The 14,782-nt window shown below is 39.8% G+C and overlaps 1 protein-coding gene across 1 annotated transcript in view; it reads left to right on the top strand.

Annotated features, from left to right (window-relative positions):
* Positions 1–14,782, top strand: part of FRAS1 (Fraser extracellular matrix complex subunit 1) — a 428,246-nt gene that overhangs the window by 154,857 nt on the left and 258,607 nt on the right. The window contains exons 3-4 of the mRNA XM_043572402.1: positions 374–481; positions 8,602–8,694. Of these exons, the coding sequence (XP_043428337.1) occupies positions 374–481; positions 8,602–8,694 (201 nt within the window). The remainder of the gene's footprint in view (positions 1–373; positions 482–8,601; positions 8,695–14,782) is intronic.

Below are 14,782 nucleotides of genomic sequence, written 5' to 3'. Positions count from 1 at the left end.
GGTTACTCCCAGTCCAAGTGTCATTTTCCTTTAAACATGCTCCGATGGTTTCTGTTAGTTAACAACAAAGAGAAACTTCAAGTCAGGGAGCAGCGTGTCCTCCTGAGGTTTCAGGCCAATCGATGTTTTTTACTCTGGGTATCGACAGCTCTCTGCCGCATGCCCTTGTTTTTGGCTACGTGGGCTGACTGTGGTGAAATGGATTATACTGCTTTTATTGCCTCTCGGGGCAGTGCCCAGCAAGCACTGTGTGTGCCTGTGACTTTCTGTTGCTTTTTAATTGTTTAGGCTGTGGGGCTGTTGATGGTGCTGCTTCGCTGTGCTCATACCTTGACTGATCAGTTTTTAACTGAAAGCTTATGCTTCTTTGCAGGATGCCACAACTTGGAAGCCTGATTCATGCCAGAACTGCCGTTGCCATGGCAACATCGTTATCTGCAAACCTGCTGTTTGCAGAAACCCTCAGTGTGCCTTTGAAAAGGTATGTCATCCTAATTGTATCCTAAATGAACAGGTAAAGTCAGAGAAGGTTAGGGTTTCTGCATCTTTTCAGTCGTTTGTTTCTGACATCTATCCCAATCTCTAACTGGAAGCCTTATGAAATTCAGAAGAGAATTTTAACATCACATCTAAGAATATCTTAATTTCTGTTTATTGAGAATTTACTCTGGACCAGGCACTCAGTGAAAGGTTTACAAACGTTATCCCATTTAATATCATGTGGGGCAAGTATCTTTATCCCTACTTTCCAGATGAGGATATGAAGCCTGGAGATTTCAAGCAACCTAACCATGATTATGCAGTTAATCATCTGCTGCCCAGAGAGTTCCCTGGGGCTGACCAGTGCCAAAGCTGTTGGTAATCACCACAACATTTACAAGCCATTGAATGGACTGAAAGTCATCATTGACTTCTTGAAGATGATTTTCCAAAAATACTATTTGTTCTCCCACTGACATTATTGTGCTGCCATTGAGCTCACTAAGACTTTTGACTTGAGAAATCTCCTGGTTGACCAAATATATGAGAGATATTTCCTCCTTTTCCCTTTGTTAAAAATTTTCAGTTTTTTTCTGACACATCTATTCTGTTAGAATATTTTTTCCAGGTGCTGACTCTTTTCTTTTTAAAGTGAATCTATTAAAAAAAAGCTTAAGCTTCAAATTTGAACATTTGAAACTTTGTGGAGAAGACTAAATTTTTTTTCTTTAAAAAACATTCTGTCAATTTCGCAGGTACAGTTTATTTTTCTCTTTCTCTCCCCCCCCCCATAATAATGAATCTTGAGACTTTATGCCATCTAGCGCTAATATGTTTCTGTTTGTTTCTTTTTTTTTTTTTTAATTTTTTTTTTCAACGTTTTTATTTATTTTGGGGACAGAGAGATACAGAGCATGAACGGGGGAGGGGCAGAGAGAGAGGGAGACACAGAATCAGAAACAGGCTCCAGGCTCTGAGCCATCAGCCCAGAGCCCGACGCGGGGCTCGAACTCACGGACCGCGAGATCGTGACCTGGCTGAAGTCGGACGCTTAACTGACTGCGCCACCCAGGCACCCCTGTTTCTGTTTGTTTCTAATGTTGGAGGGAAGGTTCTATCTACCTTTCAGTGTAGCCCTCAGTTTCTTCATGGGTTTATTTCTGAGAAGCTGGGTGTACATCCAGTGTTGGTAAATTTAATAATCTTTTGTTGTAAATATGGGGCTTTCTATTTTATGGAGCCAATACTCCTAAAAGATCTCTACTTTGCTGCTTAGCATGTTATGTCAGAATCTGAGCTGGTCATATAAAGGCCATGAAGATACACCCTCTTCTGCTGCACGTGAACAGCTGTGGTATCCTGTAAGAAGCCTGGAATGAAATGTTAGAAGATATTGATCATATTGCTGAAAATTAAATGTGTTCTGTACCAGGGCTCAGCAGATGAAATCTGGCCTGCCATTTGTTTTTGTATGACCTATAACAAACGAACACTTTTTACATTTTTAAAAAGGTTGGAAAAAGATAAACAACAATATTTCATGATATAAAAATTATATGGACTTAAATTTTAATGTCCATAAACAAAATTTTGTTGAAACACAGGCATACTCATTTGTTTATGTGTTATCTGTGGCTGCTTTTATAGCACAAGGACAAAGTTGTGTAGTTGTGACATAGACCAAATGTGGCCCTCAAAGGCTAAAATATTTATTATCTGGCCCTTTACAGAAAATAAGTTTCTGACTTCTGTTCTATACCAAACATGATGTTGTCCCTTCCCAATTTGCTTTTCTAATTTTTCTCATCTCAGTAAATGTCAACTCCTTTCTCCCAGTTGCTCAGGCCAGAACACTTAGCATCATCCTTGACCTCCCCACCACCTCCTACATCTCACATCCAGTGCATTAGCAACTCCCCAGCTTTCTTCATAAAACCGTAGATCCCAAATGTAATTTCCCTGCTCTTAGCTCTGGTTCTACCTATTATCATTTTTTTTGTCTGTATTCTCACTCTAGCCTCTTGTTTCACTGTAATCTTGATTTAGCAACCAGCGTTATCCTATTAAAAATTAAGCCGTATCATGTTGGTTCTCTCCTTAATCTCCTCCAATGGCTTCCAATGGCTTCTTTTCTCACTTAGAGTAACTGCTCACACTGTCCTGTAAAGTACTACTGTACCGCTTTAATTAATCTACTGTTTTCTTCTTTGCTTACCCTGCTTCAGGCACCAAGCCTGCTTGATGTCCCTGGATATGTCAGGCACACTTTCGCCATTTGGGCCTTTGTACTGCTTTTCCTGATGAAATTGTTCATTCTCTGGAGATATATATATATGTCAATCACTTGATTCTTTACCTCCTTTACCTCCTTTAAGTCTTGCACTAATGTCATTCTATTTAAAATTGCAAATCTCGGGGCACCTGAGTGGCTCAGTTGGTTAAGCATCCAAATCTTGATTTTGGCTCAGGTCATAATCTCTTGGTTTGTGAGTTTGGCCCCATGCTGGGCTCTGTGCTGACAGCATGGAGCCTGCTTGGGATTTTCTGTCCTTCTTTCCCTTCCCCACTCCCCCTCTCTCTTAAATTAATAAATAAATAAAACTTGAAAAACATTGCAAATCTCTACCCCACCACACATTTCCTATTCCTCCTCCATGCTTTATTTTTCTTCTTGGCACAAATATCTGACATACTATATATTTTACTGATACTTCTTGTTTACTGTCTCTTTTATTCACTGTATATCCTCAGCACCTACAATAGCACCTGACACATGGTAGGCACTCAATAAATATTTTTTGACCGATTGGATGAATGAATGAGAGATAAGGCTAGAGAGTTGGTAAGTTCGAGGTTATGGAAAGCCTTGTACTATGCTGTACTATGGAGCTTGGGGTTCTATTTTTAAGATAATAGATTACTAATGAAGATTTCAGACATGTGGGTATAATTTCTTTTAAGAAAGATCTCTTTGGTTTTTCTAAGATAATGCATATTAGAAATGAGGAGATCAATTCAGAGGCCATGAGAATAATCTAGATGAAGGGATGAGCACCTGAATCAGAGCACCAGTAGTGTAGGGCTCAAGAGGAAAGGGCAGGTTCAAGAACATTTAGGGGATAACTAGGCAGAACTAAATGAAGTTAGAAGAGTGAGGGAAAGGAAAAGGAGATATGACTCCCATATTTATGGTTTGATGATTTGTTAGCTGAGCCACTGACTGATATTGAAAATATGTGATAATGAGGACAAGCATTCTGTCTGGGAGGAAATGATGATTTCACTTTAGGGAACGTTGAGTTTGAAATGTCCATGGAGAAGCCAGGTGGGCATGTCAAAAAGGGAGCCCATATATGAGTCTAAAGCTTAGAGGAGAAGGCAAGGTTGGAAATATTGTGTGGGTATTATTAGCATATAGTCAGTAGTGTAAACCTTTAGATTTAATGAGCTCATATAAAGAGATTTTGTGAAGAAAGAGTGTAAGATCAAGGATGCAATTTGGGGAGCACAGTCATTTACAAGGAGGTGAACATAAGAGAGGGATCTTAGGAAGATTAAAGAGACGTGGTCAAAGAGGTAAGAGGTAAGAAGTGGCCAGAGAAGGGAGCAGTATGATGATAGCCAGGAGAGTAGAGAGTTTCCAGAAGGAGTTTGTATCAACAGTGTTGATCACAGGCCACCTTGAAGATGGTGTCAGTAGAGTGGTGGGAGAGGAAGCTATATCACAGAAGTTTGAGTGAATAGAAAGTAGGGAAAGGAAGCCAAGCAAAGGCTGCTCTTGCAGGGAGCTTTGCTGAGACTAGAAGGAGAGAAATGGGGCATTAGGCAGACACCAGTCATTTGTGAAGCTTCTTTGAACCTCTCATCCCTAACCATTGAGCCTTCCTGTGTTGCTGCTTTTCTTATAGCTCTTAAGTAGACTGCAAGTGCCTGTTTACTTGTTTGCTTCCTCCTCCAGACCCTTAGCTTCTTGAGAGCAAAAACCATGTCTTCTTCACGATTGCAGCCCATCGAACAGCACAGTGTACGACGCTTCGTCAATACTTGCAGAATGACCAAACAAGAGAAGGGAGAGGGTTTTGTTTTTGTTTTCATTTTTGATATTAGCATGATACAGACCTGATCATGCTAGGAGGAAAAAGGGTGGTGACCTAGAAGAGAGAGAGAAGCTGATGATGAGAGATGGGGTAGGGAGGACAGACAGAATGAATGAATTAGAAGGAGTGGTTTTTGGGAAGCAGAGTGTGTGGGATCCAGAGGTTGGGGTAGGGAGGCCAACCTCATTCTCTAAAACTGGAAAGAAAGAGACATGGACAGATACAGATATAGTTAGATTTGTAAGTAAAAAAAGGGACAGGAAACTGAAGTAGTTCATATCTAATCTGACTTTGTGAAAAATTTGAGATTTGGTTGGGAGCAGAAAGACAGTGGATGTTAGGAGCTGTCACTGAGAAGAGAAAGGGACTGACCAAGGTTGAGGTAAAGTATGTGTGTGTGATATTAAAGGCCCATGGAGCAGGACATCAGGAACCTGTGCGGGTACCAAGCTGCATAATGGGATAATTTTCTCGTCAATGTTTACTAGCCAGAAATGACAAATTGTGGAATAGATCCTGGATTAGGCTTTTCCATATCAATGGAGAGAAAGAATAAATATACAGTAAGGATTGGGCATTGAGGCTAACATGAATAGGAAAATGAGGCCATTTGGGAGCTAAATGACTTCGAGGGAAAAAAGTGTCATTCTGCTGAAAGACGTGAGATGGTGGGAGTGAGGGTGAGAGAGAGATAAAGTCCCGAAGGTTCAGATTCAGAGAGTTGAAGGTTTCTGTTATAGAATAATTTGGAGTGTAGTAGATAGGTCCCAAGGTCAACCATGACCATGTGGGGACTCAAGTGAAGCGGAGAGGAGGATTGTTTGAATTGAAGTGGTTAAGAATGTACAAGGATAGAATGCCAGTTTCATGGACATTGAAGTTGTCCAGAATTATATCTAGACATAGTGTAGAAAAGAAACTGCGACCTCGGAGCCAAGTCTTTAGTGAGTGAGTATGAAAGAGTGATCAGAAAATTGGTGAATGATAGTAATAAAAAGAATGACATAATTGAAGACTGCGAAACTCTAAGGAGTTTTCTTCTGTGTAAAATGAGAGGGTTGGACCAAATGATCCAACCATAAGAAATTTCCTACTCCAGGATCATGTGAGTATATCATAGAGCACTTGGGTTCTTTATTTTAAGTAATGAAATAGATTATGGAGTGATAGAACTACAAGAGTCCTTTGGAATTCATTTAGTCAGACTTTCTCATTCTATAGACAAAGAAACAGACCTGTAGGGGTTTAGTCACTTGCTCAAAAACACAGAGCTAGCAAGTGGTCCAGCCATGACAATACTTTAGGCCCTGACTCATGACCGAATATAATTTCTACTCTACTATGTTGTTTTTAAGTTTTCCTTTGTGTTTCTCAGCAATATGTGTTGTCATTCAAATCTGCTGTGGTATACTTACATTAGTTCACGGCACAGGTTAATGAATCACCATTGTACCCTAAGTTATTATTATTAGTAAATAACTTTTGTTACTCTCATGTTTTAAAAATGTTTAAAAGTCCTTTTACAATTTGTTTTACTCATGGATTGACTGGAAATAATCTATTGTCAATGGAAATTCTGATACATGTTTCTTCTTTTTCTGTCGATTTATCTATCTATCTATCTACCCATCCATCCTATCCATACTTAACAGATTCTATATCCAGTTCCTATATCTATCTAGAATAGCTAGCTGGAGAGCTAGCTACCTAGGAATAAGGAGAAAGACAGAGACAGAAAAATATTGAGAAAAAGAGAACAGAGGTATTTAGAACCTTAATTATTTAACCCAGTCCTGTGGGGACCAGTCCTCTCCTCAGGATTTCTGGAGAATATATATGTATAGAGGAGGGCAATACCATGCAAGGGAAACACCATATTACATGTGGGGTTTTGGCTGCAATCCTCAATGCAGCTAATAATACTACTTACCTAATTAAATTGTGAAAATTATATATTGTGTATATACAAACATAATACATATATACACATACATACACACATATATGTATATGTATATGCACATACATGTATATGCTTACAAGAGTACCTGGCTATTCTAAGTACTCAGTTAAGTGTTAGCTATCTTTACCAAATGATCATCATAATTATTGTTGGTTGATTTTTGTAGATCCTATGCAAGTAATCTTGCCCAGAAACCCTAGCAATTTTCACTGATGTCTCTTGTGCATACAGTTACTTCCCACTGTTCCTCAATGCAAACCCTAGGTTTATGTGTTCCATGCAGCTCACAGCTCACAGGGCTATGCAAGGTGACATGGTCACGAAGCAAGAACTCTATCTCTCCTTCTCTAAGCGCCCACATGCAAAATCTTTTGCTCTTCCTTTAGACCCAATCACCTCTTTTATGTTCTACCACAAGTTCAATAGTTAGACTCAAGCTGGGGCCCCCCACTGATGTTCACAAATAAATAATATTATATTATGAAATGAGTTTTGAGGGCCAGTCTGAAAAATAAATTTTTATAGAAAACAAAACTAATTTGGGTGCATAAAATGGTCCTTGATTTTATCTGCCTTTCTTCCTTGCTCCCTGCTTCCATGTTAGAATATAAACAACACTTGGATTACCTTATTTTCTATCTGTGTGAAATGCTTAATGCAAATTAGGCTAATATGTTTTCTACAGTTTACTGTGAAAATCAGACAAGTGTAGTTTCCTTTTGGGTTCAGAGAGCACTGTTTTGAAAAGTCACTAATGTTGTATAGTATGAACAATATTATAAAACCCCATATTGTATATTTTATGTCTTGTCAAGCAAATAGGAGGCATTTGGTGATCACTGTTGCTAGATAAAATTGTATTTATCTGTCTTGTGGATTAACAGTGGTAAAATCTTAGTCCCATTTCTCACCCACTCTTGTGGATGTAGTTACATAAAATTAGAATTCTCCTGTAGGTACATTTTTTTAAATGGAAGAAACCTCAAATATCAAAGAGACATTAATACACACACATGCACGCACACACACACACACACACACACACACACATATTTTCATTCTACTGGATGAATTCTTTGTAGACTTTTATTCTGTGGACAAGCTGTGATTTCCTGGCTAATGTAGGCTCTCTTACCATTTTTGGTCAAAATCACTCATTGCCCAGTCTGTCACTTCTTTAAGACTTGTTGAAATGCTAAGATTTCTAAGTGGAAAAGCAAGATGAGTCAGAGGATCACTGGGCCCCAAAGACAAAATATGCTCTTTGCTCCACAGTTTTAATAACGTTTGGATAGATGGAGTCTTCACAGTGGCAAATGGATGGTTAGTTAACATGACAACTTCCCAGGAGATCCCGGGATATCACGTGGTAGCCCGTTCCTTTGATAGTATCGCATCTCGATAGGAAACACTATTCGAATTACAGTAGCCCTGAAAAACAATGTAGATCTTTATTGGAGTCCAGGAACTCTAGCTGGCTCTCTGCAGTACACGTGATACCTTCACAACAATGCTGTTTCCTCTCTCAGCTTTGTCAGTCCCCTGCCCCATGTGCCTCGCTACTCTGTTCGGTAAAAGTGAACATCAGAACTTCATCCCCCTCCCCACCCCCCACCGGCTGCAGCAGGCCTCCACAGGTAGCTAGAAGACTTGCCAGTTCTGTGGCCACCCCACCCCCACCCGCATCCCAAGTCTTCTCTCCTCAGCAGAGGGAAACAAACTTTTCAGGGAGATACAGCTCTTCTCTTACCCCAACTTCTTTTCTTGTGTGACACTCAGATGGAACATTTCTAGCGAATAAAATTCTCCACTTCATTACATGTGAAGAGGTGTAGACAATTTTCAAGGAAATTGCTTTCACAGGGGGGTTCGTTTTAACTTTGAGAAAAGATCATCTTGACAGAGAGAATCCTTTTTGTCAGTTTATTTGGTTTATCCCGTCTGTTGTCACCCGTGGAAACTCATGAAATTTAGTATATCTGAGATGACTTGGGGTCCCATGAGCCACTGTGAGTGTGTTTCCTGCTGCTGTTTTACACTGAGCTGTTTTTAAATGCTCAGGGAGAAGTGCTTCAAATAGCTGCCAACCAGTGCTGCCCTGAGTGTGTGTTGAGGACTTCCGGATCTTGCCATCATGAAAAGAAAATCTATGCGGTAAGTGTTTTCTGACCTATGGTTGATTCTATGCCTGTAGATCATTGACAAGGGAAAGCTGAATGCTGAACTTGTGTTGACAAGAGAGGTTTTTTTCTTTGCCTGGGCTGTGGAGGACCTGAGGCCCATCTGACTTTCCATAGGCATTTGGGTTTCTTGAATAAAATTAAAATGGTTCTACTTATTTCATAGGTCCTACGTAAATATTTGTAGATTGAATTTGTGTCTATAAAGCGTAGTTCAACAATGTTGATTGAAGAAGTTGTGATGCTGAATAATGAAGTTACCACCTTGTCTCTGTATCACATATATTGTTTCCCTTTGATAATTACAAACAACCCTGAGTGAGTGAATAGGGCAGATCTTATTACTCCTGTATTGTAGATGAAAAAGTTGAATTGTGAAGAGCTTAAGGTACTTGCCCAATGTCTTGTTACTAATAAGTGGTATAACCTGACCTAGAACCTGGGTTTTCTTACTCCTAATTCAAGGCTCTTTCAATTACGGTAAGGTTTCTACACTTCAGCACTATTGACATTTTAGGCTTTGTGGTGGGGACCTATGCCTTATAGGATATTTAGCAGCATTCCTGATTTTTACCCTCTATATAGACGCTGGAAGCACCCCTAAGTCCTGACAACCAGACATGTCTGCAGGCATGGACAAATTTCCCCTAAGGGACAAAATGCTCACCTACCCCCATTTAGAACCACAATACTAGAAATCAATCCTAAAGTTCTTTTATTATATTTTGTCATTCCAGATCCTTTAGCATTAATTTATAGACATTAAGTACTGATTAAAAAGTACAATTGCAAGGTTTCTTATAGGACTTATGAAAATGGAATGGGTACAGTTCATCTTTACTTACACCTAAACGTTACCCTGAGGCAGTAGGTGATGTTGAATGTGGTAGAAAGAGGCTCTTTGCTTTTAATCCTCATCTTCCACCTGATACAAACCCCTCCCCAAGTTAATGCCTCTGCCCATTCAGGTTAGTGGGATTTGATATACCCACTCTAGGCTGCTATTCAGAGTGTGTACCTAAAACTCGGTGAGCATAGTGTACTTTCCCCGTGGGACAGGATCATCTCCCTTGAGCCACTGTCTCCTAATTACCTGAGGAAGCCACTCTTTCAGTTCTGCACAATGTGTTGCTGAAAGACACCCAAGCAGGATCTATGCTGGGAATGTCTTCATACCACATATCACCCTTTGCTGCTCAATTCAGTCTGCATTATGTGGAGTGGTGTAAACCTTGCTGCCGAAGGGGACCCCTGTGAAATGGAAAGTGCTGCAGAGCATAATGGTGGTGGAAGTAATGCCAGGTCATAATGATTTGAATTTTTTTTTTCAACGTTTATTTATTTTTGGGACAGAGAGAGACAGAGCATGAACGGGGGAGGGGCAGAGAGAGAGGGAGACACAGAATCGGAAACAGGCTCCAGGCTCTGAGCCATCAGCCCAGAGCCCGACGCGGGGCTCGAACTCATGGACCGCGAGATCGTGACCTGGCTGAAGTCGGACGCTTAACCGACTGCGCCACCCAGGCGCCCCAGGTCATAATGATTTGAATAGGTGTGTGGTTCAAGGTCAAAAGCACCAAGCTGAATCTCGCAAATGAAGGAGCATCTAGTATCCAAAATAAGGTCAGGGGACAATCAGACGTCTCGAGTGAGTGAGGATACTAGGGACATGGAAAATCAGAATTCAATAAATCTTTGTAGTTTAATGACATTTATCACTTGTTCTCTTGTGTTATATTTTTGCACATGCACAATCTTCTTATCTTGGTTTAAGATGCTTGAGAACATTGACAGTGTTTTCTGCATCTTTGTAGTGATCTTCCTTGCTTCCCACCTAACCAGGCACTTAACGCTAAACTTTTCCCAGTAAACATCAATGGAGGATTCAAACAATGAACAAATTCCTTCTCCAACTTATCAATCTCCTTGTCCCAATGGCATGATGGTCATTGACCAACGACCTATGTGGCTGGGTGGTTCTAGGACCACCGATCTGCTGATATTAGTTAAGAAATGAAATCCTCTTGTCCTCCAGCTTTCTCTGGAAGAGTTCAGAAAGCCCTCCTTCTTCCCCCCATCCCCCTACCCCATTCTGTTGTATTACATCACATGGAAAGCTCTAAACTGGGTAAGAACATATCCATGTGTCGTTTTCCCATATGCAACTTTCAAAACGTACTCCTCAGAAAATGTTATATTTCTGGTACTTGATGTAAGTGAGAAAAAGCTGAATTTCAGGAACTCTATTTTGAAGGAAAAAAATCTCTAGTGGTCTACTTCTTCAAATAGAGATAGAATAATGATTTTTTTAAGTGGAGACAAAAAAAATTTCCTAATTTTAGTCTTAATAAGGTAAAAATGATCATGTTTCTTGCCTTTCTGCCCTTCCTTCCTCTCACTTTTTTCACTTCCCCTAGATTCTTGCCAAAGCCTTTTTAATATTATTTGTTTTCTTCTGTGGGTTAAATACTTGTCTGGGTTTGCTCCAACTCTCACCTTGTTGCTTGTCTCACTAGGTTTTTTCCTGAATCTTAGAGGGTTTTGGGGTTTTTTTGTTTGTTTGTTTTTGACCCTTTCTGCTTGCTTAGGAAGCAGTCCAGAGCACTCCTTTCTCATGGAACAGCAATAATCTTCTCTTTAGCCTCTGGCTTGCATCCCATAGGGCAGGTCATGGAGATGCTCTCCCTGTAACTACAAAATAGCCCGATATTTTAAGAACTTTAGAATGGTGATCCACGGTGAAAGCTTTCTCCTAAGAGAGGGCTTTACAAGAGTCTGTAGGAAGTGTGGCAGGAGGGGAATTTGTTGAAGTGATACTGTCTCAAGAGAATAGGGTTGAAGCAAAGGAAAGTCAAGGATGGGTCCAGCCCAGGGCAGCACTAGGAGGCCACCCTTTAATGAAACAGCCTCGCCTCACTAGAGGACCACCTTTGTTTGCAGGGTAAACAGCTTATTACACAACCAGCCTTCTAACAAGTCAGGACAAGTCCCGACATCTTCCCTGGAGTGAGGAAAACACATGAGCCATTTGGCTGACTCCAGGTTATTTGAGAGTCTTACACGGGCTTATTACAGCCAGCATTTGGGGGGCTATTTCATCCATGACCTCCCGAAAGCTATCCCTTCAAATTAGTGTTTGGATCTCTGCCCAGCCTTGCCAACCATTCAGGGAGACAAGCCTGAAATATGTTTTCCTAAAGAGAGTTGGAATGCTTTTCCCTGTTCTTTGCCCCACAAATTAGCTTGTGAAAGGGAGGGAAGAGGACCATTAATCCTCTCTCTCTCCCTTTTTTACTAATTGAATCCCATCACTTCATAATGTCAGGTCTGAGAAGATAGTGTGTGGAGATTCACCGAAAAAGAAAAGTGGTGATGCCCTAGTGCCCACATTCGATTGAATAGAGGAGAGAGGTCTGCTCGCCTTGCCGTCTGTGATGCTAACAGTACTAATTTATGTGTGTGAAGGAAGAAATGAATATTGAATTCTGCAGCCTTGTTCTCTTCAAAGTAGAGGATGTAATTATAATATGCACTGAACATTCCCAGATAGTTAGTATTCTGGATCTATAACTTCATAACAGGAACAAATTATACAAAGAAAAATTATTTTATTGTTCCATCAGTAAGCCAGGCAAATACTTTATGACCTTATCTTTCCTTTGGACTTATGTCAACAGCCAGGCCGACTTATTAGTTGGCTATGCAAAAGAATATATTTAAGATGTTGTCTGCAGAATGCACTTTTGTCCCATGTCAAAATCTCATATTTCCAAAAGGTATTAATGAGGTTAAGATGACACAGCTAAAACCAGATCTGGGGGCATTGCTTTGTGTATCTATTATTCCTTGACTTTACAAAGCTCTCTTTGCTGCCACAGTGTTTATAAAAAGTGAGGCTTTTGTAAATGGGTATAGAGAACACTAGGAAATTATATATAAATATATATATATATAAATTTCTATAATTATAATTATATTATAATTATATTGTATTATATTATAATTATAATGTATATATGTATATATCAGCATGTGCCAAGCCCCTTTATCTCTAATCTGCCTCTGCTCAGGGCGGCATCACTGTTTTAGCTATAGGTGTAGGAGAGGAAAATGGAGTGGACTTATGTGACTTTTTCCCAAGAGAGATGTGGGAGCAATTTGTCTTCATCACTCTGTGCACTTTGTTATTTTTTTAAATGCTTATTTATTTTAAGAGAGAGCACAAGCAGGGGAGGGGCAGAGAGAGAGGGAGAGAGAATCCCAAGCAGGTTCCACACTGTCAGCCCAGAATCTGACGCAGGGCTCCAACTCAAGAACCATAAGATCATGACCTGAGCTGAAACCAAGAGTTGGTCGCTTAACGGACTGAGCCACCCAGGCGCCCCTCCCCGCCCTCCCTTTTTTAAAAAAATGTTTATTTATTTTGAGAGAGAGAGAGAGAGAGAGAGAGCGCGAGCACACAAGCAGGGGAGGGGCAGAGAGAGGAGAGAGAGAAACTGTGCCCTTTGGATCACCCTAAGGATCTTCTTCTGTGGCTTTGACACCAAGCATTGGAGATTCCCCACCAAGTGTTTGCTGTTATTCCCATAATTTTCAAGCTTATTGTGAAGGGAGAATCCCCTGCCTCGTTTTATGTCTCTTGAGTTAGATAATAGATGCACATCATCAGAGAGCTTGAAGGTACTGAAGAGATTAGCTAACACAACCCTCTCATTTTACAGATGAAAAAATGTGGTGATTGACAGGTTGTTATTGTAATTAATTTTTGTGGTCTCTGTGTGAAAGGTCGTGTGATTGCAAATGTTTAAGAAACAACTGTTAGCGTTTCTTAGTAGCAACAGAACAAGCTCTTATTTTAATGAAGTGAAATGTCAAGATGTTTAGAAGCAATCTTCTGACTTTTAATAGATAAAGAAGTTCACTTCAAGCTGTTTTATATGCAGCCTTCACATTTTAGTTTATTTAAGACATATAAATGATTCATTCGATATTTTAAACAGTAATTTGCCTTCTGACGACAAAAGTAAAAATATGTTTATGGTGAAAATTGGAAAATAAAAAAGTGTGTAAGCAGAAAAAACATCGTTGGTAATTCTCAAGCTATGAAAATCACTGTCGGTGTTCTCTCAGTTTTTTGGAGAGGAGGTAGCAGGGGAGATGGATAGAGATATATGTTCTTACGTAATTATAATTATACTGTGTGTACAGTTTATGTCTTACTTTTTAAATATAACGTGTTGTGTATAGTTCCCTGGCACACCTTGGAGAACATGATTTCCTATTGTTAGGGATTTGTATAACTTCTAATTTTCATGATCATATTTCCAACTTTGGTACATAAAGAACAATGAAATGGAATTCCTTATATTTAAACATTTTGTGTGTTGTTGATCATTTTCTTCAGATAACTTCTTTTAAGTGAAATTAGTAGGTCAAAGCATCTAAAGATTTTTAAAAATTTGTTTTAATGTTTATTTATTTTTGAGAGAGAGAGACAGAGTGCGAGCAGGGGAGGGGCAGAGAGAGAGGGAGACAGAATCCAAAGCACGCTCCAGGCTCTGAGCTCTAGAAGCTGTCAGCACAGATCCTGATGCGGGGTTCAAACTCACGGAGTGTGAGATCATGTCCTGAGCCGAAGTCGGACGTTTAACCGACCGAGCCACCCAGGCAAAGCATCTAAAAGTTTTGATTATTGAAGCTGTGACATCTGTGATCATTAAAATTCAATTTTAAGTTGTCTGTGTCTAATGAGAAATCCAGTGGGAATATCACGGCTCGTGCCGCCTTTCTTCAGGTGTGATTACCCTGGGTAGGCCCCACCTGGCTGAGTATTCCAGGTGCTGTGGTGAGGAAAGGCTCTGTGAAGGAGAAAATGCCATTCCACTGCTGTTTCACCAACACTACTATGAATTTTAAACTCTTCCCATATCTGATATTAAGAAGTATTATCCAATTTTATTTTAATTAATATTTCTTTGCAATTTATAGCATTAAATATTCTATAAGCTTGTTTTCTGTTGTTTTTTTTCTTACTGCTTGGAAATGACTTTATATAATAGAGT

This window comes from Prionailurus bengalensis, chromosome B1, assembly GCF_016509475.1.
Source record: "Prionailurus bengalensis isolate Pbe53 chromosome B1, Fcat_Pben_1.1_paternal_pri, whole genome shotgun sequence".
NCBI classification, from domain to species: domain Eukaryota; kingdom Metazoa; phylum Chordata; class Mammalia; order Carnivora; family Felidae; genus Prionailurus; species Prionailurus bengalensis.
Note: the sequence above shows the minus strand (reverse complement) of the source record. Positions and strands in the feature narration are given on the sequence as shown.